General features: G+C 36.8%; 1 protein-coding gene across 1 annotated transcript in view; it reads right to left on the reverse strand.

The window, feature by feature from the left end:
- The window catches only part of Arih1 (ariadne RBR E3 ubiquitin protein ligase 1), a 101,461-nt gene that overhangs the window by 28,847 nt on the left and 57,424 nt on the right, over positions 1–15,190 (reverse strand). The window contains exons 4-5 of the mRNA XM_036192708.1: positions 11,134–11,226; positions 10,667–10,722 (exon numbers count right to left, since the gene is read on the reverse strand). Coding sequence (XP_036048601.1) covers positions 10,667–10,722; positions 11,134–11,226 — 149 coding nt within the window. The remainder of the gene's footprint in view (positions 1–10,666; positions 10,723–11,133; positions 11,227–15,190) is intronic.

Raw genomic sequence — 15,190 nt, forward strand, 5'->3', positions numbered from 1 at the left:
CACCATTAGCCGGGCGGGGGTGGCTCACGCATGTAATCCCAGCACTCGGGAGGCAGAGGCAGGTGGATCTCTATGAGTTCGAGGCCAGCCTAGTCTACAAGCCTGGTCTACAAAGCGAGTTCCAGGACAGCCTCCAAAGCTACAGAGAAACCCTGTCTCGAGAAAATAAATAAATAGCACTATTAAAATAATGAAAGTTTCTGATATTAATATGGGAAACCAGTTGCTACCACCTTTATTGAAATGTCACTGGACCAATTCTCTGTGGAGCGTCTCTCAGGTAGTCAAAACAGGTTCTCCAGAATGTCTACTACACATGTGGAGTACTTCAGAATCATCTAACCACCCTCAAGTTTGGGAATCATACCTGACTTAACAAAGAAACTGAAATGCTGCAATTTCAAATCAAGTGACTTTAACTTAACCATAAAGGTTTTTGTTTTAATTAAATGAGTGTCAACTACTGTGTTAGGTGGTCACTACTGCTGTGATGAAACACCATGACCAAAAGCAGCAACTTGAGAAGGAAAGGGTTCATGTTTCACTTACATTTTGTTAACAGTTCACCCAGGAAAATATTTAGGGCAGAAACTCAAACAGGGCAGGAACCTGGAGGCAAGAGCTGATGCAGAAGCCATGGAGTACTGCTTATTGGCTTGCTCCACAATGGGCAAGGCCTTCCCCCATCGATTATTAAAAGAAATCCCTCCAGGCTTGCCTACAACCATTCTGATCAAGGCTTGTTCTCAGTAAGTGCTCCCTCCTCTCTGATGTCCCTAGCTTGTGTCAAATTGACAGAAAACTAGTCAGTAGAACTACTAAATAACACTTATGCATATAAAGCACCCTGAGTTAAAAAACAAAACAATATTATGCTATAATTTAGTTCCAATAATAAAAGCATTTTCCTTTAAAGTCTTTTTTACTTTGATATACAAACTGCAGACAAATACGAAGAATGAAAATAACATCACATATAACTCTCACAAGATTTTTTATGAATCTCTGTTTTCTTTTTGTAAATGTATGATCTCCTTTCTCTACTTTTCCCCCTTTCCTACCTTTCTTTGAAACAAGATCTCACTAAATATCCCAAGGACCTCAAATTCAGTTATTCTGCCCATTCTCCTGAGACACAGATACACGAAAACAAAAGCCTTCCAAAACCCAACAGTCAAGGCAATGCTCTCTGACCCTGTAATTCCCCTGCCCAAAAAGTCAAATGTCAAAAGACCACATAACATATCATTACTTAGAAAATCTGCAGCTTCCCCTAACACTTCTTTGCCTATCCCTACTTCAATCTATACATTTTTATGTTTACAGTTAAGAACATCTTAGAAGTTCAGATTGCCTGGGCTGATCTTACGTTCTCATACACACAAAAAAGCTACACAGACTAAATAGAAGAACGGAGAAAAGTTTTCAGTGAGTACTTCTTTAATGGACTGTCTAGGGCTAGAAATGACTCAGGGGCTAAAGGCAAGCTATCAAGCCGGCCTGAGCTTGATTCCCCAGGACCTACAGGGAAGAAAAGAGTTCACTCCCACAAGTTGTTCTCTCATCTCCACATGTGTGCCATGCAATGCACACACAGTGAAATAAATGTACTACAAACAAATCTACAGAGCTACCTAAACTGATAAGAAATGTAGAAGAATGCTTTACATTATCTACCAGGAAATTGTAAATTAAAACTACAGTGAGATATGCCCACATTCCCACCAAGAATCTCCTTCCTATTTAGCACGGAGTATATGCACAAACACTTTAGAAAAATATTTTGGCAAGAGCTACTAAACTTAAAAGTTTACACACTGGCCAAAAACAAACCACCCATAAACTTCAGGTCTTTACTATCCAGAGAATCAAACATTATACAATAAATACAGACACTGTGCCCAAGAAGAATATATGCATACACAAAAGAATACAAGCAGGCTAGCTTAGCTGAGCAAGCCTGATGATCCCTGGAACCCAAAATGAAAGGAGAAAACCACTTCACAAACTTGTCCTCTGGCTTTTACTTATATTCAGTGGCAGATGTGTACCATCACTCACCTCAATCCATAAACACATGCACACAATGGTAATAAAGAAACACATGTTACATGATTCCATGTGAATAATATTCAAGAAAGGCAAAAAATAAATGGCTCCAAGTTAATATATATAATCAATTCACTGGCAAAACATAAAAGAATCAATGACAGAACAGAAGACAGCCACAAAGTTAGTAATGTATAGCAATTATACACTTGATATGTCAGAAGATGGAGAAATGAACAACAGTATAAAGGCAGTAATTACCTCATATTAAAGAGTAGGTATGGAGTTAAGAAGAACTGCTTCAAATTGATGGAACAGCGCTTAATTTAAAAAAACATTTGTCTTTCACACAAATAGAAAACTAGAACAGAATCTAATAGTCAATGATCTAGTAGTCAACGAGTCAATGAATCATTTAAAAAAAAGATGCTGGGATCAAACCCAAAACCTTGCTAAAGCTAAATACAGGCACTACTGGCTAGCTACAACAACAGTTTCCAGGACACTTTATGAAAGCAACATACATAATTCTCCAAAAATGAATGGCAATGAATCCGTCTGCTTCTAAAATCTAGACGTGAAATTATTATTATTATTATTATTATTATTATTATTATTATTATTATTATTTAGGAACATTCCACAGGATGTGGAATCAGATCCATCACAACTCCAGAAAATATTATTACAACTGGTTAGTGTTGAGACAGAACAGCTGAACATGGTGACATATGCCTGTAATCTCAGGACACAGGTGGCTGACCAGGAGAATTTTGAATTCAAGGCCAGCCTAGGCTATACAATGAGCCATTGTTGCCATAAAAGAGATGGGAGTAAATACACTACTTGAACATCTTCAAAGGCTTTAACATATAAATAAATATATGCTGTCTTTTATCCTAAGATTACTAGAGAAGCGCTCTCTCTCTCTCTCTCTCTCTCTCTCTCTCTATATATATATATATATATATATATATATATATATAAAAGGAGACCTTAAGAAAGTAAATGAAATAAAAAAATAAACTTGTTATGATGAGTAAAAACAAATGTATTTGGTTATAAGTAATAAGTGATACACAATTTAGATGAGTAATTTTTTCCTAATTTCATGAAAGCATCAAGGAAAAATCTTGTGACAAAGAAAATGCTCTCAAAGTAAGTGTATCATCTGCATAACTCTAGATGAGGTCAGTGTATACAGAAGACCATTTAGGCTAATGGTCTTGATGGAAAATGAAATTAATTTTATTTACTTATTTTCAATGATGAGTTGAGATATTTTTCTACAAAGGACAGAGATAATGATATATCTCAAGTACTTATTCAAAGATGCTAGGAATAAAGAAGTGAATGCATTCAATTACCATTATTAAGTATTTAAAAGGATTGAGATATAGTTCAGTAGTAGAGTTCTTGCCTCCCACATCATGGGTTTGATCTCCAACATTGAGAAAAAAAATTAGAAATCTGAGAGTGGGAACAGGAATACCTCAGTAGTAGTAGGTTTAGAATGCAGGAGGCACAGTATTTAATACCCTGGAGGATGAAGAGCAAGTGGGAGTGATTCAATAGTCTAAAAAAGTACTGAAACTCCAAAGAATGAATACGATCAGGGTATGGAAACAGCAGGATCGGTCAATGTAAGCACAGTAACTTTGGGCTGTGCAGCTCCAAAGTATAGGCAATGACAAAAGCTAACAGTAAGTAAAACAGAGGGTGAAGTTCAGAAACTTATAGGATGTTGAACAAATTAAAATATAAAGGATGAATGCACTAGAAGAATTAAATGATTCAGAAAGTAAACATGACAAAGACAGGAGACAGTCAGCAATAAAATAAAAACCAAATGCAAACAAAATGCACAATACTTTCAAAAGATCAAGTCCCTGTACAGATGTAACAGAAAATGTAAGAGCCACTAAGATGAGTAGCAAAGGACAATAGAAGGCAACTGAGAAATACTATTGGAAGGTGATGAAAGTATGAAGAAATCTGCTGGGCACACGCCTTTAATCCCAGCACTCGGGAGGCAGAGGTAAGCAGATCTCGGTGATTTTTGAGGCCAGCCTGGTCTACAGAGAGAGTTCCAGGACAGGCTCTAAAGCTACAGAGAAATTGTCTTGAAAAAACAAACAAACAATTATGAAGAAATCACTTAGAAGCCAACAGTAAATTTCGAGCAAAGAAAAAATGGCCTGGATCATGCTAATGGGATAGATAGGAATGAATATTGATGTTAACTTCAAAGATGTAAAGATGTAGAATGAACTGAATTTGGTACAAGGGTGAGTACAGAAGACACAGGAGAAAGGCAAATCAAGAATACCACCAATGTTATAATTCAGGAACGTCCTTAACACCTAGTGATGCCTTTCTTTCATAAGGAGAAGAATGAGTCTGGTGGCAACGGAAGTGATGATGGGGATGGCGTGGGGAGACAAATAAGGTGGGAGCTATGAATATACAGATGGATGTGGCTGACAAGCATTAGGATACAAAAGCCCAAAATTCAAGAGTATGAGATGGAAATAAAAATTTGTGTACTTCCAATGTATGATTAGTGAAGAACATTCAAAATGCTCTAGAAAGAAACACCAACTCAACCAATAGTCAAAGCTCAGAACTGAGACATGCCTTCTGTTTAAATACATTCCCAACCTGTACCTCAAGGTGATCCATTCAGGCTAGATGACTTATAGTCTAAATGTTTTAAATAGAATTTTTGTTTTATGAATGTAGAATGACACATAGGAATGCAGATGGTAGAAATGAGAATTTTAAAACAGATTATGGCTATCAGCATCTAAACACTTCAGGAGGATAAAAAAAAAATAACAGAGGAAGGAACAGAGAGGAATGGAAGCAGGTCATTATAGAGAACATCACAGTTTACTATCCAAAAATGTCCCGTTTTCAACTAAAGATTATGTAGGCAATATAAAGAGAAGAGGAACATGTGAGCCACACTTGGGGGGAAGCAGTCAATAGAGCTCTCTCTGAGAGCCCAGGTGTTTGAGTTAGCAAAGGCTTTTAGTAGCTACTATAAACAAATTATGTTTTTATTAATGAAATCAACAAAGTATCAATAAAATCTACAAAAACTATCCAGCTAGAAAACATATAGTTAGCAAATATAATTTCAGTTTCCCTGCACTGAAAAACCAAAAATGCACAACTGAAATAAAATCCTGACTAAAGGGTTCAGAAAAATATGGTAAAATTGGAGAACACAGAAAAATGAGAATAAAAAAGAACATGACAGAAAGATGTATCAATAAAAAGGTTTTGAATGTTTGGAAACAGAAATATAAGGTACTAATGAAAATAAGCAGATACTCCAAGAAATGTGTGGCAAATAAAAGTGTCTATGGGTTTAATGGTGTTACTATGGGGTCAAGAAAGGACAGAAGTAATATTGTTTTTATTACTATAGATGGCTCAGTGGGTAAAGGGCTTACCATGCCAAATGTGAAGACTGGAGTCCAGATCCCCAGCACCCACTATATAAAGGTATCCCACCTATAATTCCAATACTAATAAATAATGCAGGGACAAGGATTCCTGGAGCAAGCTGGCCAAAGCAAGCCTGAAGCAGAGGTTCAACTAGGAGACCAAGTCCTAATGAATGAAGTGTAGAACAACCAAGGAAAACTCCCAATGTCAGTCTTGAACCTCCACACACATACTCACACTCATGCAAGTCTATACACATATGCTCCACATATGTTCCCACATAAACATACACCACACAAACATAGACAAAGAGAGAGTGGTGTTTTAAGAAATAAGAGGCTAGCTAAGCATGGTGATATGGATACCAGCAATCCCAGCATTTGGAAGATAGAGCTAACATGAGTAGTTTAGATTTTCCCCAGCTACATATGAAGTTTAAGAGCCAGTCTGGGGTACATGGGTCTTTTCTCAATAAATGAGACAAGCTAGAGGTATAACTCAGCAACTAAGAGCATCAACTGCTCTTCTAAATGAGCCCACTTATGTTCCCAGAACCCTTATTAGTTGGTTCACAACCACTTGCAACTCTAGCTCCAGAGGACCTGATATCCTCTTCTGAATTCTGAAAATACCCACAACTTTAACCCCAACACTCGGGAGACAGAAGCAAGAGGATCTCTGTGAATTGAGGCCAGCTAAAGCTACACAGTGATACCTTGCCTCATTACTACCCCATGAAATAAGAACCAAAGAGTTTTCAAATTTGAAGACAAATATTGACTTCTGAATCCAGAGTTCAAATAGCTGTACACAGAACAAACAGTACCACACCTAGTCAAATCAGAGTCAAATTTCTAAAAGCCAAAGACAAAAAAATTGTAGAAGCACTAAATATAGGGGAAAAATAATACCTAAGTCCTCAGAAACAATAGGAGGCAAAAACTAACAACAAAAAGTGTAATAACATATCTAAATGCTAAGAAAGACCAAAGAATACATGCATTTTTCAAAACCGTCAAGCATCAATTAACAAATGTTTTAACAGTTATTCTACCTCTGGTATTATATTCCCATGACTTCAGATATTATCAAAATTCTTTCATCTTTACCCAATCTGAAATACTAAAAACAAACAAGAACAACAACAAAACCCTTAAGTTGGAGTATCTAATTTTGCGTTACACTTGTGTGAGTTTTGTGTGAATCTACTATGACCTGCTTGCTTATTCCACAGAAGTATCTTTTTCCTGATTTTTTTGGGAGTATGCATATAATACGTACGTACATACATAATGTATGCACATTTATGTGCACAGTACTGCACATGCAGGCCAGAGGACAACCTTAGGTGTTGTTATGTTACTCCAGTGACATTCATTTTGGGTTTTCTAGACAATCTCTTGTGCATTGGGATTGATTACAAATGCATGTAACCATGCTTGGTTTTTTCCCACTTTTCCAAATGTGCGTTATAAGGCTCAAACTCAGGTTCTTGTGCTTGCATGGCAGACACTGTAACAACAGTTACCTCCCCAAAACTGGAATATCATCTGCTTAATGATCCCATGATTTCAAGGAAACAAGGCACAATGGTTTTATGTCTTAGATATATATTTGTCCACTTTCTATCCAGTCCTCTCCCAAAAAGAACTTTAACCAGCAACCCATTATACAAAAGGTATGAAAATAAGCTTTGGTTAACTCAGAGGAAGAATTGTCCCAACTGTGATCCTGAATTTTCAAGACCCTTATGGTTTCAGTGTGTACATGTTGAAAGACAATGCTTACAACATTATTAAGAGTATCCTTAAAATACCTGAGAAAACTGAACAACTTGTTGAATCTAACTGGCAGTGACATTCATGGGTTTGTATCAATTTCTTTCATTAAAAAGATGTTCTAATATCTAAGGTGACTAGAGTAGACATCAAATATCTAATTCAGTCTGAAATCTAATGGAATATAACTGATAGCTCATCTCCTTGAACTACCATATTTCCCCCACTTTTTACTCATAACTAATTCACTGCAATCTTACATCTATTATCTTCCTAGTAAAGTTGTTTTTGTAGGGGAACCCAATAATCTTTCTCATTTATAATTCTGGGAAAGTAATATGTTCTTCTACTTCATCCTTCTACTCCTTTGGTTCCTGGACTTTTCACTCAAAGCACCATCTAAGTGTCTGACTACATCTAACTTGTGCATTCTCTTTTGAAATTGTAGACAGCATAAATTGGCTTCAAATTTGCAATCCATCTGCCTGTGCCTCGAGTGTACCATAGCTGACCAGTATTATTCTTTCAATGAAAAGTTTAGTCTCTAAGACTTCAATCGTTACTTTTTTTCACCCTACATTTCTCCCAGGAGTGTTGGTTTCCTCTCCTGTTACTTTAACTGTTTTTTACCCTGTTTAATGGATTCAAAACCTAAAGGTTACTAGTTCCTAACTAATGCGTCAAATTGGAAACAGACAATCCACACAGGTTTTCATGTCACACAATCAGTTTTGTTTGTAAATTCTGTTGTTTTCAACTTGCTTCCCACTGAAATCTTGACTCCAAATCCTCTTTAACCTACAAATAACCTTCTAAACAAATCTCACCACCCAATATTTCTCCGCTACATCTTTCTAAAATACACATCAAATTATACAGTCTTGACTAGTGTCTATAACAAAAAAGCATGATGAACTGTTAAATTCTTTTTATCCACATCGCTAATAACACCCACCCCCCTCTAGCCACTGCAAAGTACCAAAGAGAAAAGCTCATCACTATTTAAAAGGTACTGACATTTTGTTTAGTCAATATTACCCAGGATTCCCTCACCCCTAAGTTTTACTCCTTTTGTGTTATTTCTAGTCTTAAGGGATAATTTGTTTCCTTCTAATACAACTTTACATAAACTAATACAACTTTACATATACAATGTACTTAAACTTTTATGTTACACTTATTATTGTGAACCTTTTGGGGAATGAAATTGTATATATGATACCAAAAGTTCCCAGCAATTTCTGGAAATAATGAAAGAATACAGTGCACTGGATGGTAGGATGAAGCTAACACATTGAAGAAAAAAATACAACGATAAGAATGCACAAAGCACACGTCTTTAATCCCAGCACTCAGGAAACAGAACCAGGCAGGGCACCAAAACTACACAGAGAAAACCTGTCTCGAAAAACAAAAACAAAAACAACAACAACAACAACAACAAAAAAAAAAAAAACAAAAAACCACCACCAGCAGAAGGGTGGTGGGTGGTAGCTGATTTATTTTGGTAGCCTAAACAGTGATGGAAATAGAAGTAACTCTAAGACAAGCAAGATTAACGCAGACCTAGTAATAGCAGTAAATATGTTCTAAATTAACCAAAGTAAACTGAAGTTAAGAAGGTAGAATGGAGCTGGGCAGTGGTGGTGGAGACAGCACCAAGGAGACAGAGGCAGGTGGACCTCTGAGATCAAGGATAGCCTGGTCTACACAGAGAAACCCTGTCTCTAGAAATGAAGAAAAAAAGCAAAGAAAAGAAAAAGTAGCAGAGGCTAGCAGGAAGGCGCATCAAGTTAAGAGCACTTTCCAACAGGCCTAACAACCTGAGTTGGATGTCTGGGACTAACATAGGAGGAGGAGAAAACTTACTCCCTGCAGGTTATACTCTGACCTCTATGTGCATGCTGGGATGTGCACTCACATGCATACACACAAAACAATTTTTCCCTTAAGTGGAATAGGTGGAGCTTGAAGAGCTGCGCTGGTCAGGGTAATTTAGCTTTATCAGGTTAAAGTTACTCATTAAAACACACTGCTGCCATTTCTTTTTATTACTTTTTAGTCACAGATAAAACTTCCTGTATAGGCAATTACCTAAAACTAATTATACAATTTGTTTAGGGATCATCCAAGATCTCTCCATCTGCCTGGCACCCTGAATGACAACTTGAGGGCACAAAGACAGCACTGGCCCAGGAACTAAGAAGCTTAGGTTTACACAAAAATTCATTCTGCTTTTTCTCCCTCAATTTCTTTTTTTCATCCAAAGACAGCATTTGTACAGGAGAACAATTAATTTACAGCTTCCAGCTGCAGTGCCTTTGAATTAGTAGCAGTATTTCAGCAGAAACCACTCTATCCTCTGGCGGTGGCTAATACATCAAGAATGTTCTGGCACAGCCTTCTGCTTTCTTGGGGCATTTTAGTGTTGGGGATCCTTAAAGGATACCAGACTCAGCTGAGTCTGGTAGTTTGAATGTAACTGGCCCCATAAGCTCACAGAGAATGGCACTGGTAGGAGGTATGGCTTGTGGAAGTAGGTGTAGCCTCGCTGGAGGAACTGTGTCAATGTGCTGGTAGGCTTAGAGGTTTTTCTTGCTCAGGTTTCCCTCAGTGTGACTGTCAGTTTACTTCCTGTTGCCTACAACATGTAGGACTCTCAGCCACCCCAATGAAATGTTTTCCTTTATAAGAGTTGCTGTGGTCATGATGTCTCTTCAGAGCAATAGAAACCCTCACTAGGACAATGAGTTTCTTCTTTTTGAAAACTTTCTTTCTTTCTCAGCATTATGTACCTGTACTGAGTCGATCTGATCTTTTTTTTTTCCTTCCGGAGCTAAGGACTGAACTCAGAGCCTTGCGCTTGTTAGGCAAGCGCTCTACCACTGAGCTAAATCCCCAACCCCCTGATCCTCTCTTTTTAATGTAATCCAACACACATATTTTCATAATGAGTCACATTCCTTTTTATTATTTTCCATTTTTGTTTTTTTTTTTTTTTCCTATGGTAGGTGCTGGAAACCAAAGCCAGGACCTCACATGAGCGAGGTAACTCACTGAGCAACACTCAGCCTCCAAAACTCTTCCTTGATTTCTGTCTTGGCCTGTTTCTCAGAGGGTATCAATTAACACATTCATTATCCCATTATATAATTTTAAGGTTTACCAAAATTCAGCAACCACGTATTTCCAAATTTATCCTAAGAGTGACTCCTAAGCAAACTGCAAGTGTCTTTATGTATTACAAAGGAATGAATGTGGAACAAAAAGAAAGGTCTCTTCAGAATTTCAATAACTGACCTTCTTGAAGGTCCTCAGGCAAAGGTAATTGGTTTAACCAATAAAACAACAATCAACATACAGACTCCTGTAGAAATACTTACATAACTGTGTTGTCATCCACTAAGATATCACAACCATGCGCAGGACATGAAATAGTCTGAAAAAGATCAAAATTTAAACTATGTCTTCATTCAATAATATTTACATGATGCTTACCATTGCCAGGCAGTTTGCTAGGTTCTGATGATACTTACATCTTTGAATGTAACTATCATTGTAAATAACACACACACACACAAAAAAAAAAAAAAAAAAGAAAAAAGAAAAGAAAAGAAAAGTTACAAGCAAAATACCAGACAAAGTTCTCTATCAGGGTAAGCCTGAGAGAGATTATCAGGGCTGATGAATGCTAGAATCACTTTATCTAAATTAGACTTTTAACTGGAAAGTCTTTTTTTTTTTTTTAAGCCTGTTTTAATCTAGAAAAATGTTTAATCCCAAAAATTTTACTTGGTTATAGTTATCCAAGAACTTAAAAAGTAAATTTTATAAGTGAAAATCAAATTACCTGTCCCATGCCTTCCTCCATTATTTTGGTAGTTAAATATTCACTCCAGCACTGCATACAAAACTTATGTCCACATTCAAGGCCAGTAAAATACTGTAACAAAAATAAAACATAAACTTTAACAAAGACATTATTTAAAAAAGTAAAACTACCTAGTGCCTCAGAGCTTCATTATCTCACAATTCTAACAGTTAAAAATCTCCATTTGACAAAAATCAGAGCTCCTAAAGTTAACTTCTATATGATGAAATCTAGACATACAAATACTTTGAACATAGACTAAGTAATAGAAAATACATGTTGTTGATATTTACAAATTTTACAAAGACAGACAATAAGTTTGAATTAAATATATGAATATATAATAAGCATATCACTAAGCACAAAAGATGTTCAATTTCATTAGCTACCATGGAGATGTAAATCAAACCGCAATGAGACACTATGTCACACTCACTAAGAGAGTGGTAATTAAGAAGACGGATTTTAACAAGTAAGGAGATGGAAAAATTGGAAACCTGCTCCAATTATCTGCTTGACGAGAACCACTTGAAAACAACCAGACAATTAAGTGCTTTAAAATATTAATGCAGTTATCATAACTTCTCTCCTGGTTACTTTTTAATGTAGTGATAAAACACAATGACAAGAATGTTTAGTTTGGGGCAGAAAGCACGGCAGCAGGCATACATAAACACAAGACAGAGATAGCTAAGTGGAATGGCATAGGTTTTTTGAAACCTTGAAACCCACCCAAGTGACACACCTCTGACAAGGCCAAACCTCCTAATCCTTCCCAAACAGCCACCAACTGGGAGTCAAGCATTCAAATATATGAACCTATGGGGCCCATTCTCATTGAAAACACACCTTATGACCCAGCCAGTATACTCCCAGAAATGAAAATGCACATGCTTTTGAGAATTTGTACATAGTATTTATATTAGCACCATGCATAATAGCCAAAATATAGACACAACTCAGATATTCATCAACAGACAGATGTGGAGCAGCTTCATAATGGCATATTTAGTCACAAAAAGGAATAGAGTTATCATAGATGCTGCAATATTAATGACCCCTGAAAACATGCTAAATGAAAACAGCCAATGACAAAAGGACTCATATAACTTGATTCTATTTAAATAAAAGATACAAAACAATAATGTCTTAGAAAATATTTGCCATAGGCTGTATATTTGTGGGGAAAGGAAGAATGAATATTAAAATATACAGTTTTTTTTTAAGGAGGGTGGGGATAATACTTAAAATTTAAAAATAATTATGATGGTTATACAATAGAAATATGGGTTGGAGAGATGGCTCAGAGGTTAAGAGCACTGGCTGCTCTTCCAGAGGTCCTCAGTTCAATTCCCAGCAACCACATGGTAGCTTACAACCACCTGTAATGAGATCTGGTACCCTCTTCTGGCCTGCAGTCATACATGCCATAAAAAATAAATAAATAAATAAATAAATAAATAAATAAATGAATGAATGAATGAATAAATAAATAGATGCAAATATAGCAAAGTCCACATTAAATGGTGTGCTAGGATAGTTATGAAAGCACTATTTCAACAAGATGGTATTTTTAAATGTTTCAGGAGTGCTTTTGCTTTCTTTTCCTTTCTTTTTGGTTTTTGAAAATAGGGTTTCTCTATGTAGCCCTGGCTGTCCTGGAACTCAGTATGTAGACCATGCTGGCCTCCAACTTAGATCTGCCTACCTTCCTCCCAAGTGCTGGGTTAAAGGCATATGCAACTTTAAATGTTTTTCAAATACATGTAGGCCTTCATGGAATTTCATAGAATGCAGTCATTTAAAAATAAAATTTTTTTAGTAAACTGAGAATTTTATTTTGAACCAGGTATAGTGGCAGATGTCTATAGTCTAGAACTTAGAGGTAAAGTCAGGGAGGATCAAAAGTTCAGTACCAGCTGGACATGGTGGTGCACGCCCTTGATCCCAGGGAAGCAGAGGCAGGTGGGTCCCCTGCAAGCTGGAGGCCAGTCTGGTCTACAGAGTGAGTTCCAGGACAGCTAAGGATATGCTGAGAAACACTATCTCCAATACAAATAAAAATGAAAAAAGAAAAGAAAAGAAAAGAATTCAAGACCAGCCTTGACTATACAGGATACAGCTCAATGTTCAAACACTTGCCTACAAGCATGAGACCCTAGGATTAATTCCCGTAACTATAAAATAAATAGTTAACAACAGTAAGCCCATATGGAAGTACATGCTTACAGTTCCAGCAATATGAGGCTTAGGGCAAAAAAATCCAAGAGATTTGGATAGCTCAAGTCACACAGAACAATAAAAGATGACTAATACATTGTGTTCTATGTTCTAATCTTTACCTGCAATGTTTTGAAACATTGAAACTTAGAGGTGATGTACAAGTACAGTGTATTTGTAACTTGCTTTGCTTTCAGGGCTGGGAAGGTTCAGTGGCAGTTTCTGTCTACTTTGTCTGATGTCCTATGTTAGATTCTCTAGCACTGCCAAATAAATACATAAAACATCAACAAAAAAGCAAGCTTACGCTGGGCAGTTGTGCCGCACACCTTTAATCCTAGCACTCGGGAGGCAGAGCCAGGCTCTGAGTTCCAGGCCAGCCTGTATTACAGAGTGAGTTCCAGGAGAGGTTCCAAAACTACACAGAGAAACCCTGTCTTGAAAAACCAAAACTATATATATGTAAACAAACACTTTGTTTAAAAAAAAAAAAAAAAAAAAAAAAAACCTTCAGAAAATTTTTAAAATATTCTATTTTAAAAATAAAATCAGGCTGGAGAGATGGCTCAGCCGTTAAAGGCTAGGCTCACAACCAAAAATAAAATCAACTACTTCATTTTTCACATGTTAGATTGATAAAGCTGTGCTGACATGGATGTGAGACTTTTTTAAAGCAATGCTTATTAACAGTTATGTTTACATGTGGCATGTGCCTGTACTTCCAGTTGTGTGGAGGACTGAAGCAAACAACCCTTTTCACTTACAAGGGGTTTGGGCTATCCTATCAGGGGACTGCCCTGAGCACCCACAGTGGAGAAGCGCCTGTGAGCAGTTACTGCACTTAACTCTGAGCAGCACTGTGAGACAGATCATTTTTAAGAGGACAAATTCTTTTGTAGTATGTAGAAAAATTAACCTCCTTGTTTATGCCCCTATTCTGTCTCCTTTACTTCGAAACAGCTGTTTTCATTTCTGAGGTGTACTTGCAGAGACATTCTAATGTACACATATGGTATGAGAATCTCATGCTCTCCTTGGTACTCTGTTACTTTTGTTGTTTCGATTTTAAATTTCTGCTGGGGCTCCATAATGGTACATTTACCTTTTCCCTGTTGTTTACATTTTCTATTATTTTTAATCACTGTGTATATGTGAGGGAATGAAGGATACACAGATGAATGTTGTAGGTAACCAAGGAGACCTGTGTTGTTGAATCTCCCTGGAGCTTGAGTCACAGATATGTGGGTGCTGGGAAATGAACTTAGGTCCTCTGCAAGAGGAAGAAGTGTTCTGGACCCATTGTTTACCTCCTTTTAAAGCACCATTTCTTTACTATTAATGGTCACACAAGACTTCTACCACTTTGTCACAGTGACTGTAATACTCTTTGTAACCATGTGACATTTTATGGGGGAATACTTAGAAGATGACAGGTATACAAGTACAGTTCAACAATTATTATCAGGTACTCTCACAAGAAGTGATAGCAGTTCCTACTGGGTAAGAAGATGATATAGTTTGTTCCACCCATGTCAGAGCTTTCATCAATCCTGTGAAAAACAAAGTAAATGATTTGGTCCTTAAAATATATCTTTGTAATTTCTTTGAGTTTTTGTTTTTTTGTTTGCTTTGCTTTTGAGACATAGTTTCTTTGTGTATCCCTGACTGTCCTTGAACTCAGCCATCCATTTGCCTCTGCCTCCCAGAGAACTGGGATTAAAGGTGTGTGCCATCACACCTGACTGTTCATTGAGAATTTTTTACAAAGTAATTTTTTAAATTTACTCGTGCTGGAGAGATGGCTCAGAGGTTAAGA

The sequence above is a fragment of the Onychomys torridus genome, chromosome 7 (genome assembly GCF_903995425.1).
Source record: "Onychomys torridus chromosome 7, mOncTor1.1, whole genome shotgun sequence".
Classification (NCBI taxonomy): Eukaryota; Metazoa; Chordata; class Mammalia; order Rodentia; family Cricetidae; genus Onychomys; species Onychomys torridus.